The sequence below is a fragment of the Anas platyrhynchos genome, chromosome 1 (assembly GCF_047663525.1).
Source record: "Anas platyrhynchos isolate ZD024472 breed Pekin duck chromosome 1, IASCAAS_PekinDuck_T2T, whole genome shotgun sequence".
Classification (NCBI taxonomy): domain Eukaryota; kingdom Metazoa; phylum Chordata; class Aves; order Anseriformes; family Anatidae; genus Anas; species Anas platyrhynchos.
The window spans coordinates 79,521,161-79,537,190 of record NC_092587.1 but is presented as its reverse complement, the minus strand read 5'-3'; the positions used below and the strand labels follow the sequence as shown (position 1 = coordinate 79,537,190).

General features: G+C 42.9%; 1 protein-coding gene and 1 long non-coding RNA gene across 5 annotated transcripts in view; one reads left to right on the top strand and one right to left on the bottom strand.

Moving 5' to 3' along the window:
• Window positions 1-38: 38 nt before the first annotated feature.
• On the bottom strand, window positions 39-3,370 carry LOC140003243 (uncharacterized). Its single transcript, XR_011811553.1, has 3 exons — window positions 3,230-3,370; window positions 359-443; window positions 39-179 (listed from the first exon to the last, which is right to left on the bottom strand). It is a non-coding gene; the product is annotated as an uncharacterized lncRNA (long non-coding RNA).
• The window catches only part of LOC101804009 (uncharacterized), an 18,213-nt gene continuing 5,503 nt past the window's right edge, over window positions 3,321-16,030 (top strand). The window contains exons 1-2 of one of the 4 annotated variants that reach the window (XM_072042701.1): window positions 3,321-3,521; window positions 11,795-12,538. In XM_072042701.1, the coding sequence (XP_071898802.1) occupies window positions 3,321-3,521; window positions 11,795-12,538 (945 nt within the window). Of the gene's footprint in view, window positions 3,522-9,590; window positions 9,798-11,794; window positions 14,996-16,030 lie in introns of those variants that run through there. The other 3 variants (XM_038186342.2, XR_011811538.1, XM_038186350.2) reach the window with 3 other exon arrangements.

Sequence of the window (16,030 nt, the reverse complement as noted above, 5' to 3'; positions counted from 1 at the left end):
AGTGTTTCGTGCGGTGTCTGACGCGCGGTAGCTGCTTTATTGGCGACAGATCCTGGCTGTGTGGCGAGGTCAGATGTCCAGGGGAATGGGGAATGCAGCTCCCCGTGCAAGGCTGATGAGGTGCACACCTAGTGCGGGTTTGTCCAAAGCATGCCGCCATCGGTACCCACGCAGAAAACCTGAGAGAAAACCATGAACATGGAGGGTTATGCATTATGCTTTCACCGTGACCTCCAATTCCTTTTATTTGCCAAGAATATTTAAGCGTAATCAGTTGCTGATAATTATCCCCGGGTGCTTATCTTTGCAGATAATCAAGACCCATATAAACTTTATGCTTCTATGCATACAGACTTACGGTTGACTTCAGCTTTGGCATGTGGCAGCGGCTTGTTTAGGCAATGTGCTGGAGAGCTGGACGTGCCAGTATTCCTGGGATGACACTTGAGAAGAGACAGGCAAAAGGGTAAAAAGGAATAAAAAAAGTGTGTGAAAACAATGCTTTAAATATGTTGGCTTTGGGGAACTTAGGGAACCAAAGATTCCCAGAAGAGGGGGAAGGGGAGATGGAAAAAGTAATGGATCCAGAATGCTCAGGATATATATGCTTTAAGAGGTTTTGGGAGAACTGAACCCAGAGGAGCAGAGAATGAGAGGAAGGTATGGAATTAGGACAGCAAGAAGGGTCAGTACCTGTTTCATATTGAACAAGTTTTGCATAAAAGACAGGGAAACACTAGTGTATGCACAGCTATTTGTGCATCTCTTTCTAAGAACAAGTTTCTCAACATTTACTCATTCTTCTACTTCAGGCTGTTTAATGATAAAACTTGCCAAGCACCTCCTGACTTAAGCAAAACAAAGCAAATCTGAGAACATAAACAACCCTGGACACTGGACCATCCACTTTCCTAAAATCAGATAGCGCACTACCTGGTTTTAGTCTTAAGAATGAAATGTCTCTTAAGTGGCTCGCTCTCTTTTCATTCAGATCCGCCTGCTACTGTGGTCAAAAATAGTTTACTGTGGCTTATAACCACAGAGAAGTCACAGGTATCCATTTCACACTTACTCACCCGCTGCTATTAATGACATTTTCAGGTCATTCTCCAGGTTGACAAAGAAACTGAGAATTTACATCTTCCGTTGTGAATCATTTGATGCTTCAAAATGGCTATCCTTGTTACCCTAGATGCTTCCTTTACATAACTGAGACACTTGACTTTTAGTTTCACAGATCAATTTGGCAAATACACCTCCTGACCAAAGAGTAAGCAGCCTGCTGCTGTTACTGAGGAAGTGTGGTTTGCAAAGCTCCCCACATGAGCTAAAGGCTTTGGAGGGGGACAGTTGCTGCTGACCTACAGACAGATGAGTTGGGTGTTTGCAGCAAGTGCTCAGGATGATTTTGGAGGAGAAGGGGAATTTATCCTTGTACCAAAGCAGAATGCAGTGCATAGGCTGAGTGCAAGACAGACACTTGTCAAACCCACTCTCAGCTGCTAATATTTAGGGCAGCTTTCAGTTCTTCTTTCTGGCACCTTACTGGCTCAAAGCATATGGGCTTCTGTGAAGGTAGGCCTGCAAATTCCTCTGCAATGGTAACTTCCACAGACATCACTGGAGGCTGTTGAGCTGTCAAGGACAGCTGTTCAGAAAAGGTAAGTGCCTATTTTTGCAGGAAAAAAGTCTCCCATTAGGCGTTGTAATGGCCATGTATTTACTTAGCTGTGTATTTTGTTTCAAGAAATGTTCCCACATTTCATAAAATGAAGATTGAACAAGAAGATAAGAATTTGATAAAGGCAAAAGGCAAACATACCCTCCAGACAGAATCACAGGGAGAAAATGCAAACATTCTAACTAAAAATGTGGCATTTTCTAAGCAAATTATTTTCTCAGAAAAACTACTTGGCCCCTTCAATGCTATGAGTCTCATGGGAATGACTCAAAATGTTTGATGGATTCTGTGATGCCACCTCCTGCTTACTGCTGTAACAAATAAACTTTGATTACCTTTTCTCACCCATTAACATGCTACCTCTAACTTTTCAATTATGCAGGGAGAAATCACTTCAGAACAAAAATTTGGGGGACAGAGGGTTTACATTAGAAATATCTGCATTGTGGTCACAACAGTGTACTGCTGGGATGCCCTAGTTTGACTGGAACTAAATAGCTCGCACGCTAGCAGCGATTTAGCTGTGATTGCACAGCTAGGCTGGGGGAGCTAATTTATCCTGCTCTTGGTTGATTTTATCAGCCCATCTACCTCCACAGTCGATGGAAGAACTGCCAGTGAGTTAAAAATCTTCAGTCGGCCCTAAACAAGGGCTATACCCTAAACAAGATGTTAATTTTTGGGGTGCTGTTGAAACTGTAGTAAACTCTACATATAACATTTGAAAAGTGTTTATTTTTCAGGATCAAATGGTTTATTAGAAAAGTAGCTAAATGAATGTGAGTGTGTTGTGAAGTAGTACTTGAGGAGCACTAAGCATGTGCTCCTGCACTCAAAAGTGCAGGGCTGAGAATGTTGCAGCCAGGTCTCTTACATCAAGAAGGCCAGTCATTCAGCAGTCTTGCAAAACATTATTTTGGAAAGTTTTGGAATAGGATGCATAAGAGAAAGGAATCCAGATATGTTATTAGCTGTGTTTGCATTTTTGGTGAGACTAGTATTCACCAGGATTGTTATTTACTTATCTGCAGCACTCATGTGTTAGAATTTTGTAGAAGACATAGCGTCCATCACAGAATCACAGAACTGAAGGGGTTGGAAGGGACCTCGAAAGATCATCAGGTCCAACCCTTCTGCCAAAGCAGGTTCCTTAGAGCAGGAAGCTTCCGTCTTTAAGAACTGACAACATTAACACTGGAAATGACCCAAAGGAGGATGGAAATAAGTAGGGAGGGTTGAAGTACATAAGAGAAAGCACCACAGCAATATAGTTACATGAAAGCAATTAACAATATTAAGGTTAATAAAACAAATAAAAATATAACAATAGGTGTGACAGGGAGATTATGATAGAAACCTCAAATGACCTAAAACATCAGACTTCCTCTTTGTCATTATCTACAGAAGCTGATAGACTGGATATCAATAATGATTAGTAGCTGTATTTCCTGTCAATGTTATCTTTCAGGAAAGTTCAGAATTTCTTTATAGATAATGTGATTCATCACAGAGCAAACACAGCATCTAACACCTTGAAAAGTCACTTACCGTTTGAAGCCTTTGCAACCACAAACTGTGAAAGATTCCAGTGCTGTGAATCATAGATTTTGCTAGTTGAGGTTGGTGTCATGTCCCCTGTATGGATAACCATGTTAGAAGTTTCTCCCCAAGATGTCTGCAGGCTATGCATCTGCACCAGGAAGTTCTTAGGGGCCAGCGCGTGAGACCATGCAGCTACACCATCAGCCAGAGACCTCCATGGCTTCTACTGAGGTCCACACACGACCAAAGAGGAGAGAAAAGAAGCGTGTGCAGTGCTCACCTATGGCTTTTTAAAGTGGTGAGTCATTCTGACAGGAGCTTGACAGAACTACTCAATTCAGTTTCCTGTTCAGCATCCTGTTCATCAGTCTCGTGGTTGCAGCTGGTGGAGCTGTGCACCTTTCTTCACAGGAGTGAATAATCCCTTCTCTGCTTGTCAAGGTTTCTTTTCCTGTCCCTTATCAGTTTAACAGCTTTTCTTCCCCACATTGCCTGCTGTAGCAAAGGTACTGTAGCAAGAAGTACTGTCCTCCTTGGTACCAAAGCAAAGGAAGGAAGATTTACATGAAGTGCTGAGTAAGAGAGCTGCATGGGGTGGTGAGTCTGTAGAGATCAGACCATCTCATGATCTTATGAGTATGTAGCCTTAAGCTGAAGAAAACAACGAACCCATATGCCGTTGATTTCTATAAGCATGGTGATATGTTCGTTGTTCTTTACCATGTTCTTTGTACATACTTTGTACAGCTTGTTTGCTGTTTTGACAACAGATCTATGTTAGCAGTACCTAATGCATAAACTTTATTTTTTAACATAAAATGTCACAATTCACGTCTTATTTAGGCCTCTGCATTTCTTCACTGTCAGCTCAAGTTCTTAATCGCCTAGATAATCCATGGTACCCTGAAAATTTTGCTGTGTCAGTACTTCCTTCTTCCACGCCAGATTATATTAAATTAATATTAAATATTTTAGCAACATAAGCAGATTAGGTCTGCATTAGATATATTAAGTAACATAAAGTAATGGTTGTTACATAAATATTTAAAATCAGAGTGAGATGGGAAAAAATAACCAGTGTGCATTGCATATGAAAGTAATACTTGACCTGTTTCTGTTTAAAATACTTGTATTTAATGAGAGTGAGATGGACAAATGTGCTACCAGTGATCTGGAAACCAGGCATAGCTATAAAACCAGAATGTTTGTTTCTTTCACATCAGTTCCTGGACAAGACTCTGTATACTAAATACCAATAGCAGCAGGTAATTTTGCCAGGAAGAGCCTGTGGTCTAAATAGAAAAGTTCAGCGTAAGAACAGAGAGAGAAATGATTGTTTTCCATATTTTATGGGTGAGAATCAATGTGCAGAGAGCTGAAGTCCTCATGGCTATATAGTGAATCTACAGGCAGGAGAAAGGAAGGAGAAGACTCAGTTGTGTGCATCATCCTTCCTGTCACAAGATTAACTTAAATAAATAGATATCTGCATGAAAAGGAAATGGTAGAGCAAGTTGTTCAAAATAATTTTGTTATTGAAAGGACTGTGATCTCGTGGTCTGCAAGTAACTTGAATACTTCTTCCTTTCAATTTAAAAATCCACTCTAATGATACTTAAATTTACTGGGTTAGGATATTAAACAAATATATCCCAGAGTGTAATGCAAGAATGAGGCCAAGAAAATCAAATGCTTTTTGAGCTGCCTGCATTTCTTGGATCCTTAATATTTGGAGCATTCTAGGCAATCCAAAAGATTGTGTTAGAGGGCCAGTAAGAAATGCAACTAAATGGTAAGAAACTGTTTTTACATCTTTCTCACCTACCACCTTAGATCCACAAAGAATGAGGTGAAAAGCAAACTGCACTGGAATATGAATGATTTCTTTCAGAAATATCAGTGCAATGCAGTCTGAAGGACTGTTTTCCACCAAGCCTTATAAATAGGTTAATAACAGCCCTTTCCCCATCTCCTCTGTAGCCAAAATAGTCAACTGCATCACATACATTTCTATGGTCTGCAAGACAAAAGCAACTGAGACAAATATTACACTGTAAGATCTGTGAGAAGAAAAATGTTTGCCAGTCAAATGCCTTGTGCAAAATATTATCTCCTCACTACAAGGAGGGAGTAATACCGTTTTTTGTTTCCTGTTTTCTTAACTAAAAATAAAGAGTAGAGGGAGGGGGAAGGGATAAAGAAGGGCAAGGCAACAAAGCAGTTCATGTATGTGTTCACTCTGTTCTTCAGTGTCATGCTGTTTTTCAGTGCCAGTTTTTGTGGGGTGTTATATGGGGTATGATGGAAAGAGTCAGCAGCTCCCATCTCTTTAGGTGACTGTATTGGGCTTAAGTTGCAAGGTTTTGGTAGCAGGGAGGCTGCAAGGGTGTCTTCTGTGAGGAGAGTTCAGATGCTGCCCCGCATTAGATCAGAGCCACTTGCAGTAGGCTCCAAAGGGACCCACCACTGCCCAGAGCTGAGCCAATAAGTGATATTGTCTGCACCTCTGCGAGAGCATATTTAAGAAAGGGGAAAAAAAAATTGCTGCACAACAGCAGCTGGGAGAGTAAGGAGTGAGAACCAGCCTTGCAGTCCCCCAGGTGAGTGCAGCAGGAGGGCAGGAGATGCTCCAGGCAGGCAGCAGCAGTTCCCCTGCAGCCTGTGGAGAGGCCCCTGGTGGAGCAGGCTGTCCCCCTGCAGCACATGGGTCCCACATGGAGCAGATCTCCACGCTGCAGCCCATGGAGGAGCCTCTGGTGGAGCAGGTGGATGTGGCCTGGAGGAGGCTGCGGCCCATGGAGAGCCCCCGCAGGAGCAGGCCCTGGGCCGGAGCTGCAGCCCGTGGAGAGGAGCCCACGCAGGAGCAGGGGGTCTGGGGGGAGCTGCCGCCCACCCGTGGGGGACCTGTGCTGGGGCAGTTTGCTCCTGGGGGATGGACCCCGTGGTATGGAGCCGTGTGGGAGCAGTTCTTGAAGAGCTGCTGCCTTTGGAAAGCAAGCTCAGTCTGGTAAGGATGGCATCCTGTGGGCAGGATCCCACATGGAGCAGGGGCAGAGAGTGACCGAGAAGGTGTGGTGAAGATGAAGCGAAGCATGAGAGACTGACCACAGCCCCCTCAGGGGGAGGAGGTAGAAGAGGGTGTGTGTGGGGGGGGGGGGGGAAGGTGGTTTACGTTTTATTTTAGTTTCTCACTGCTGTAGCTTTTTAGTAATAGGTAATAAATTACATTAACCTCCCTATACTGAGTCTGTTTTACCCATTATGATAGTTATTGAGTGATCACCCAGTACTTATCTCAATCCTTGAGCTCTTTTCATCCTATTTCCTCCTTTCCCTTTGAGGAGGGAGAGTGAGAGAGTAGTTGTGGTGGAGCTCAGCTGCCCCGCTGGGTAAGCCACCACAGTGACATGGGCCAAGGTGGCAGTGTGTAGGTCAGCATGCAGGTGCAGATGGTGTTGGAGGCATGGGTTGTGGTAGTTCCTGTGGCTGTAGTGAGGGTTGTGGTGGTGGTGTTAGCTCTCCTGCTTCTGCTTCTGCTCATGCAGGGAGGATGATAGATACCAGGAAGTGAGCTCTGTCTAGGAGCAGGAGTGCATACCCTTGCAACTGTAGCAATTGGCATATCCCAGCTATTGAATTGCAGAAAGTGAGGTCCAGTCCTTCTTTATTTTCTGGTCACTATTGTTATTTCTTATTTCCGTTCACACGAGTCCATTTTTCATCCATACCAAGAATAGGTGCTTTTTGCATCCTACCTCAAAAATGGGGTTTGAGCAAGAATAAAAACAGCACGCAGAGAAGACAACTGATTGCAGAAGAAAAAGAATGAAAATAAACTGAGAGCAAAGACTTTAGGGTTAAAAAATAAGGAACTAGAGAAGGACACCAAGCAGAACACCACCTGCTGCACCCTTTGGTTTCGGAAGGCACCCTAACAGCCAGCAGACATTGACTAGTAATGCTCCCATACAGACATAATAGGGTAAGGGAACTGAAACAGGGGCTACTTCTGTCATAGTCCCACAACAATCTTTCTCCTGATGGGAGGCTATCTTGATCAAGCCAGCAGGAACTTACAGCCATATTAATTTCTGTTCTGCTCAGGGGGAGGATGTAGTAGTATAAGAGGGTGGATGGCGGGGAAGGTGTTTTTAGTTTGCTTTTAGTATTCACTGCTTTAGTCTGCTATCAACAGGCAACAAATTACATTACTCTGCCTCACATTGAGTCTGTTTTGCCTGTGACTATTATTAGTGAGAGATCTCCCTATGCTTATCTCAACTCACAAGCTTTGTTTTAATTGCATTTTCTTACCCCGTCCTTCTAAGGAAGAAGAGTTTAAGTGTGGTGTGGTGTAGCTTATCTACCTACTGTTTTGAAACTACCATAGCAGGAAATGGCTTTGTGCTCTGTACAGAAGCTTTTGGTCAACACATTCACATTTATTTAATGGATCTGTTAGGATGACCACTGATGGTCAGCAACTCTTGACTTGCCTGGTCAGAAAATTACCATACTTTGTTCTCTCCAACAACTGTTGGCTGATCCCATGATCAGAGATCCACTTTCCATTTTGATGTTGCTGACATATTTGGTGTTATGCTCAGGATAAGAAAGCATGGAGGGAGGTATTCTTCCACATGACTGCCCTGCTGTGTAGTGGAAGGGAAGGTAACCATGAAAGAGAGGTTAGTGGAAAACAGTGTTGACAAATGCAACTGTAAATAGATTCACAGCAAAAGCACACCTCACACTGCTTGGGTGGGTTGCAGTCTTAGAAGGGAACTCTAAATCCTCACCAACCTCATTCTATCTGCTGTGCAACTTAGAGTGCTTTAATATTTCCTCTATGCACAGATCAATGAAATCATGATACAAATACTTCCAAACTTCAATTTTAGAATGTGCAAGTTTGGAGCAAGAAAAAACAATGTCTATCAGCTTGTATGTTTATTTTTGACCAAAATACTTAAGTACAAGCAAATGTTGCTAATCAAGGTTGGCCTGGCAGGTGTCCAGGTTTGCACTTCTCCAGTGCCATTCTTAGGGTACAATTTTGAAGACTTGAGAGATGGACATTGGCCAAAAATCAGAACATATCATACCTACATAGTGGTTGTAACAGTGGTTCTTTTCCGCTAGCCTTGCAGTCTGCCAGTGCCAGGGCAGTTGCAAATGAACTCTGTAGTTCCTAGCAGGCAATATTTTCACTGTTTAGCATATGCATGAAGTTCACTGCATGCTTAAAAACTTCTGCTTACCATGCACAGAGAGGCAGGCTGCTTAGAAAGACCCAAACAGAATAAAAAACAAGTGATAAGGAAGTCTGGCACATTTTATTAGGAAGAAGTATTACCATCCCCCTTGTTCACAGTACGGGTTGTACTGAAGGAGTTTCCTTAGCTCTGGTATCAGCTACAGGTGTCAGCTCACACATGTCAGAACTTCCTGATACAAAGCTAGAAGGAAGTGTCTGTGATACCTCAAAATCCTTCAGAGCTAAGGTAATGGTTAGACGGCATAGCAGGATACATGTCAGAAATGTGGAAGATATTCTGCATAATCAAAGGAAGCACTGCAAGGAAAGAGCTTGCCCTGGTAAATCTACTGTCAGAACAAGGGCTCAGCATACGTCTGAGCCAAAGTTCTCAGGGTCCTCTCAGCAAATATACACATCTGGAGGAAGGTTTGACCAGGTAGATAGCCTTACTCTTTGTACTAAAATATACAAAATAACTATGATCTGATCTGATCTAGAGTATTTGCCTAAAGGTCTGACTCCACTACAAAGTGATTCTGTCTTGGGAAATGGAACATTGTCTGCTTTATGGCATTGCATTTGGTGTAGTCATCCAAACAGACCTTTTCCCCTGCCCAGACTCCACTAATAAAGTAACAATGGCCTCCATTCTACCAGAAGAAGCAGGTTTCCAGGTGGATAGTGGCCACTGTAAGGCCTCCTTACGCTTCCCTACCTGCTCAGGGCTCAGATACACGGGCACCTTTTGCTGTGCTCATGCTCCTGCCATCCACAGTCAAGCCTTTGAATCCATACTCCCTTCCTTTGTGGATGCTCCCTCTTGCTAGTTGTCTATTCTCCTCATGTTTCTTTCCATGTTCACCCCAAGAGGACATGGCACATTAGGCAGGACCAGGAAAGTGCCTGACCTGCAGAAGCGAAGGACAGGAGGTCTCAGTACACTCCGCCTGTGCTCAGGGCCACTTTCCCATACATCTGGTGTGGAGAAGCACAGGTTATCCTCTGCACCTAAAAGCAGGTGCTTTTAGGAGAAGGCAGGCAAGAGGTGTTCCTGGTGGGCAGGGCCTAAGCTTTATAAACCAGGAAGATATCAGATGTTTGTTTTCTTGCCAAGTTCCCTCCCATCTTACTACTCTCTTCCAGAGCCTAAGGCTCCTCCTTTGCCACGGAGGGGTGAGTTTAATGAAACCATACACCCCTGGGCAAGTGGGAAGGGCGTACATTGCCTCTTTTTCTCCTGGTGGCTGTCACTGCCGCTGCTGGCTCTGGGAGCTTTTGAGAAGCCTTCGTGTCTTGCCTCATCCCAGCCAGTGAGTAAGTGCTTCTGTCCTCTGTGTAGCTCAGCTTGCTTTCAGATGATGGGCTGTGATAGGAGATGTCCAGGGAGAAACCCCACACTTCTCCAGGGGGATAGCCAGGAACATGAAGCTTGCCCCAGGGGCTTGGCTGCTGCTTGCAATCACACTCTTGAGAGCAGGGGTGCGTTTCAGTGAAGTTTTTGGGCAGGCTACCATGGTGGGGATAAGAAACAGAATAAGGAATCTCCTCAAGCAGCTGCTGTGCCATGCAGAGTTTGTTTTCTTCCCGAATATCTCAATTATTAACGTTTGCTCCACCCCTCCCCCCTCCCCCTCCAAGGCCCTGGATGTTCAGCAGAGGCTGTAGGGAGTGTAACTGACCTCTTGCACTGCTTCATGTGCCCAAAACACGAAGTGCCCCTTCCTGAAATACAGCTCTTATGGAAGATGCATGGGGAGGAAGTGAAACAGAAGAAAAAGTAGTGCCTTCTGTCCCTTCTAGAGAGGCTGAGGAAGCAAAAGCAATTAATTCGTTGTGACTTGGGGAGAGTGTAAAATGCTCCGAAGCACAGACTGCAAGACCCTGAAAACAAAGATGGATCTTGCTCAGGCTCCTGTTCTCTCTGCCGTTAGTGTCGCTGTTTAGTTTTGGTTTCACATCCTCTAGTAAGCTCAGCAGAGGGAGTTCCTTTTTGATGTGGAGGAGGAGGAAGGAAACAAGAAAAGAGAGTTTAGCATGCAAGCAGATGGCAAAGTTAAGAACGAGGAGACTGGCAACATTCAAGAACACCATGCGCTGCTCATAAAGTTCTCAGCAAGCTGTTGTGTCTTATTCTGGTGCTGGATTTCTAGCTCTGCAAGAGATTAGCATATTTGTCATTAGAAGGCCACGGCTGGTTATTTACAGTTTTGGCAACCCTTATTTCTTTTTGGCTATCATAAGATGAACTTGCTTGAAATATTACATTCCAGATCTTTGTGAAAAGTAATGTTTTCCAAGCCTAATGAGGCATTGGGTGATACAGGTAGCAATACAGAGCAGCAGTACCTGAGGCTTGCTATGTCCTTGTTGTCCATGGGGAATTGGCAACTTGCACTGTTGTTTTGGAAAGGTCAGTGTATTCTCCCCACAGCTTCTCCAGTGTGAATGGAGAGATTTTTCAGATAGAATGGATTTTTCACACAAAGAACAAAAACCTCCATAGCAATCACATCTAGATTTTATAAAGAGCTTCAAAGCAAACTGTTTGATTTCTTCTTATTTTGCATAGCTCAGCTAAGTGAGGGAGTAGCCATCTGAGAAGGTTCGGTTATGATCCACAGGACTTCCTTGTGGCCTGCAGTGGGTTGCTGTGTTTAGGGTACTTGCTCTGCTTTATGCCTTTCTATGTTGATAATAGCAAAAGCAGATAACAATATTCTGTACATTCCTAATATTAAATCCCAAGCAGATAATACCATTTAATACTATTATAATATTTAATATATGAAAATACTATTATAATATTTATAAATATTTTATAATATATATATACACTATAATATTTAATACTAAATACTATTTAATACTATTAAGTGCCAAGTAGATAATCCAAGTAGATAACAGTTATTACTAAGGAACTTGCAAATGCTTAAATGAAATATATGGTTACTTATCATTACTATAATAAATTAATTCAAATTCTAACTAGATGAAACACATTTGCTCCCAGAAATAATACCACTGAGTTAAATCAGATCATGAGTCAGTGCTTGAGTGTGAGTGAAGTTTAGAGTATTGATCTGAGTTGAAGCCAGTGACTGAGCCAGATGCTTGATAACCCAGTTCCTGAACTGAGAGCCTGTCACCAATATCAGTGTTCCTGCACTCCACTACAAGTGTGTAGTGTAGCTCAAGAAGAGAAGCATGGACAGGCAGAGAGAACAGTTTGCATTTTATTTCTGTCTTGTATTTCTATGTGTTTTTATGCTGAGTAATTTCATCATGTGTGATTTCATGTTTTGCTTTCACAGAAAAGAATGATGGATTTCAAAGAGGAAATTAAACCCATTTCTGATGTATGTATTAAAGAGACCAGTTCTGCATTATCTACAAGAGCAGGAATGTCAGATCTTCAAGGACCACTGGTGCTTCCTGAGCTACCTGCACTGGGAGCCCATGAGACTCACCACATCTTTGTCAGTTATAGCAACACTGATTCAGCCTGGTCAAGGAACTTTATCCAGAGTTTAGAGACTATGATTCCTAATCTGAAGGCGTGTTACCATGAGAGAGACTTTATACCAGGTAAAACCATAATTGAAAACATGGTTGAATCCATTCAAGGAAGCCAGAAGATAGTCTTAGTTCTCAGCCCTGACTTTGTCCAGAGCAGGTGGTGTCTTCTGGAAGCCAATCTGTCTGTCTTCCAAGACTGTTTGGGAAGGAAGCCAGTGATCCCCATCATGTTAGTGCCTTGTTTTGTGCCACTGCACCTCACCCATTTGACTTATCTTGACACCAATGATGTCCACTTTTTAGATAAAGTTATCAAGGTGATTTGCACTCCCAATCACAAGATGAGGAATGCCACCATGGTTCCTTATAGCCCTCCATCCCTCTACAATGGGAAGTCCCTCCTGACTCTACCTGCAGTGGATGACCAGGTCGTTCCAAAATGGAGAGGAGGCACATTCAGTGAGGCACTGCCTGACCAGCTGAGTATAGTCTGTGAAGATACTGAGGTCTACAGAAAGGCCATCCAGATGATTAATGAGGTATCTTCTAGGGTATCACCTTGTACCTCAATCAGTGTTCTCTCCGGGATTGCAGTTAGCCTATTAGGAAGCTTATTTTTGCTAGTTGGTATCTTATTATTTGTTGGGTTTGATCAGGACTCTGGTGATTCTTACGCAACTTTCCTGGGCTGTATTATGATCTTTGCAACTCTGTGTACCTTTTCTGTTTCGTTTAATTGTGTCTACAACTACAAAATCAAATCAGCCGATGAGAAACTTCTGGAGATGTCCCATGCTGCTGGTGAGGCCAACTCACTGCTGATAAAGAATTCCCTTCTGGTTGGCTGTGATTCCCAACTGAAGCTCCAGTTAGTCTACATCTCCCTTGAGGGGTGCAGGAGTCACTTCACAGAGACTTTTGGAGAGGGAGAACCCTCTGCTGAAGAGATGTTCCAGAGAGCCTTGCACTATTTCTCCTCTGATTATGCCTGTTGTGTAGCCAAGAAGCATTTCCAGTTCTCTGGCTTGGGGACAACACCAGGACACTGGGATAAAGGGCCTTGTTTTTGCCAGTTTGTGTACCACTGTATGGAGAAAGGGTCCTGGCACTGGAATAGTGATTATCATCCAGATAAAAGAGAACTGAGTTTAGATTAGATGCTGGCGAGGTTATACTTTGAGCAGCAGGCAAGATAAATATGTAATGGACACTAGTCCTTTTTTGTCTTGACAAAAAAGAGCTTTGGGTATAAGAAAGAGAAAGGGGATTATATTCTATTTCCATTTGACCCTCGAAGAAATGCAACACTAAGGTATTTGCAGGCAAAATATCTATGGTGGCAATGTCACGGGAAAAAAAAAGAGTTATTTGTTCATCTACTGAGGTAGCCGCACTCAAGTACAGCCCACTTATATACTGCCCACAAGACAAAGGTTAGGGGAAAAAGAAGCATAAACCACAAGGTGGTTGTCAGTGCAGACATCTAGGCGTACAGAAGGTGTCTTGCTGAAGGCTAATAAGGGGAAAAATGTTCTCCAAAGAACATCAGTTCCCCTCCATATCAGGCTTATTTGCAGGGGAGGTAAAGTGTCAAAGAGAAGACTGGTTGATTTAACTGTCTCTTGAGCACACCATGTTCTTTATTACATCCCCTCTAATTAATCATGTCTGTAGGTTATACAAATGTGTCGTGGTTTAACCCGGCCGGCAGCTAAACACCACGCAGCCGTTCGCTCACCCTCCCCCCTCCCTCTCTGGGACGGGGGAGAGAAATGGAGAGTGAAGCCCGTGAGTTGAGATAAAGACAGTTTAATAAGACAGGAAAATAATAATAACAAAAATAATAATAACAATAATAATAATAATGATACAATGGTGATAATACGAAAGTAATAGTATATACAAACAAGTGATGCACAATGCAATTGCTCACCACCCGCTGACCGATGCCCAGCCTAACCCCGAGCAGTCCGGCCCCCTCCCCCCAGCTAGCCACCCCTATATATTGTTTAGCATGACGTCAGATGGTATGGAATACCCCTTTGGCTGGTTTGGGTCACCTGTCCTGGGTCTGTCCCCTCCCAGCTCTTACTGCACCCCCAGCCTGCCCGTTGGCAGGACAGAGCAAAAGGCTGAGATGTCCTTGGCTTAGCATAAGCACTGCTCTGCAACAATTAAAGCATCGGGGTGTTATCAGCACTCTTCTCATTCTAAGCCAAAACACAGCATTCCACCAGCTACTAGGAAGAAAATTAATTCTGTGCTAACTGAAACCAGGACAAAATGCAAACAGGACAAGCACTCATCTAGTCTTGATAAAGCCCATAAGGAATTGCCTTGATGTATGCAAGGGTGGAGTAGGGAAAAAAAAAAAAAAAAAAAAGTACTTGTGAAAAGTGCATTAGTGGGCAGAACTGAACAGCAGTGGAATTACCAGAGATTGCTCTTCCCTTCTGGAATGCAAACTTCTTTAGATGCATGATGTATGTGATGCTCCCCTTTCTTTCTGGTCTGGAGAGCTCCAGTGAGAACAGCTGAGAAACTCCAGTTGTCTGTCAGAAGGATGAAACCTCATTTCATCCTTTTCAGGGGCAACATTTTTAGTCCACACAGAGCATTTACCAGGCTGATTTCTTGCTACATCAGGAAGTTCTCTCTTCAGCATGTGGTTGGCTCTGTGAACTGCAATGGTTACTTTCAGATAGCAGTTATCACGTACATGCATTTACAAGAAAAGGAAGTGGATGTTATGCAGGGGCCTGTCTTACTGTTGCAAGGACAGGGTCTTAAAACAACTGCTGAGAGGAGCCTGGGGCAGTTGCACTGTTACTCTGTTAGCGTTGGGCACCACAGTTCATGTGACTTCCCAAACTGAAATTGCTGTCAGTACTGAACCATTCTATGATTCTATGAAAATAAAATAAAATAAAATAAAATAAAATAAAATAAAATAAAATAAAATAAAATAAAATAAAATAAAATAAAATATGATATAAATATTTTGAGGCACATTAAGAACATGACAAAATATTGGGGTCTGTATTATTGTTTATTACAGTACTGAGTTTCCTGGCATCTGTTCAGCAAAATAGGAACTGGGTTTGCAGATCCACTTTCAAGGAGACTCAAACACAATCTAAGAGGTAATGCTGGGGGTAGGCCTAATAGGTAATTATGCCCAAGGATGAAGTCTAACAATAGGGAGAATTTGTGCAGTTATAATATTGACATTGCTGTGCCAACCAGACTTTGGTATGGATTTCCTCATACCTACAACACATATTTCAAGAAATTTCTATGCTTGGCTAAACATGTCCTCCAGCCTGACAGGTATGAGAAGGGGTTAATTTTCACAAATAATATTTAATAATCCATTGTAGCACTCTTAACCCATTGGTCTGCACGTCACAGGCAATGTGATATAGCTACTCAATTCATAAACCTCTCACATAGTCTTGCACAGTGGTACTGGTAAGGTGGATGCCTTGGCTACTTTGTTTCTGCTCCTGGTATTGAGTGGTTAGTTCAGACAACAGTAGAAGCATATTATGCTGATTATAATGCATAATGGAATAGGCAAACAGCAGGCCTGAATGGATGTCCACAGCTACAAAAACGTAGTGTTTGCCCTGCTGGGCTGGCAGGAGCCCTATATCATTGATTTGCCATATTTCACTAGCAAAGCGTCGTTTAATTGAGCCTTTAACAGAGGGAAAAGATTAAATCAGGAACAAGTAAGGCAACTCAAACAGGCTTCTTGCAAAGCTTGTAATGACACTTGTTCTCTCTTCTTGGCAGCCCATCCTTTGGCTGCAGTTGCTCATCACTCCCCTGAAGCTGCGTGTGTTTGAGTAGCCCTTGTCATAGTATCTTCTATAGTTATTCAAACTACTACAGCCTTGTGGACAGTTCCAGAGGCATTACACTTTGTAGGCACATCCACATATCACATCCAGATTGTTTTTTGCAAACTAATGCAGTATATTTCTTGTCACAGTTCTTTACCCCACAGAGGTTTTACAATGCTGATA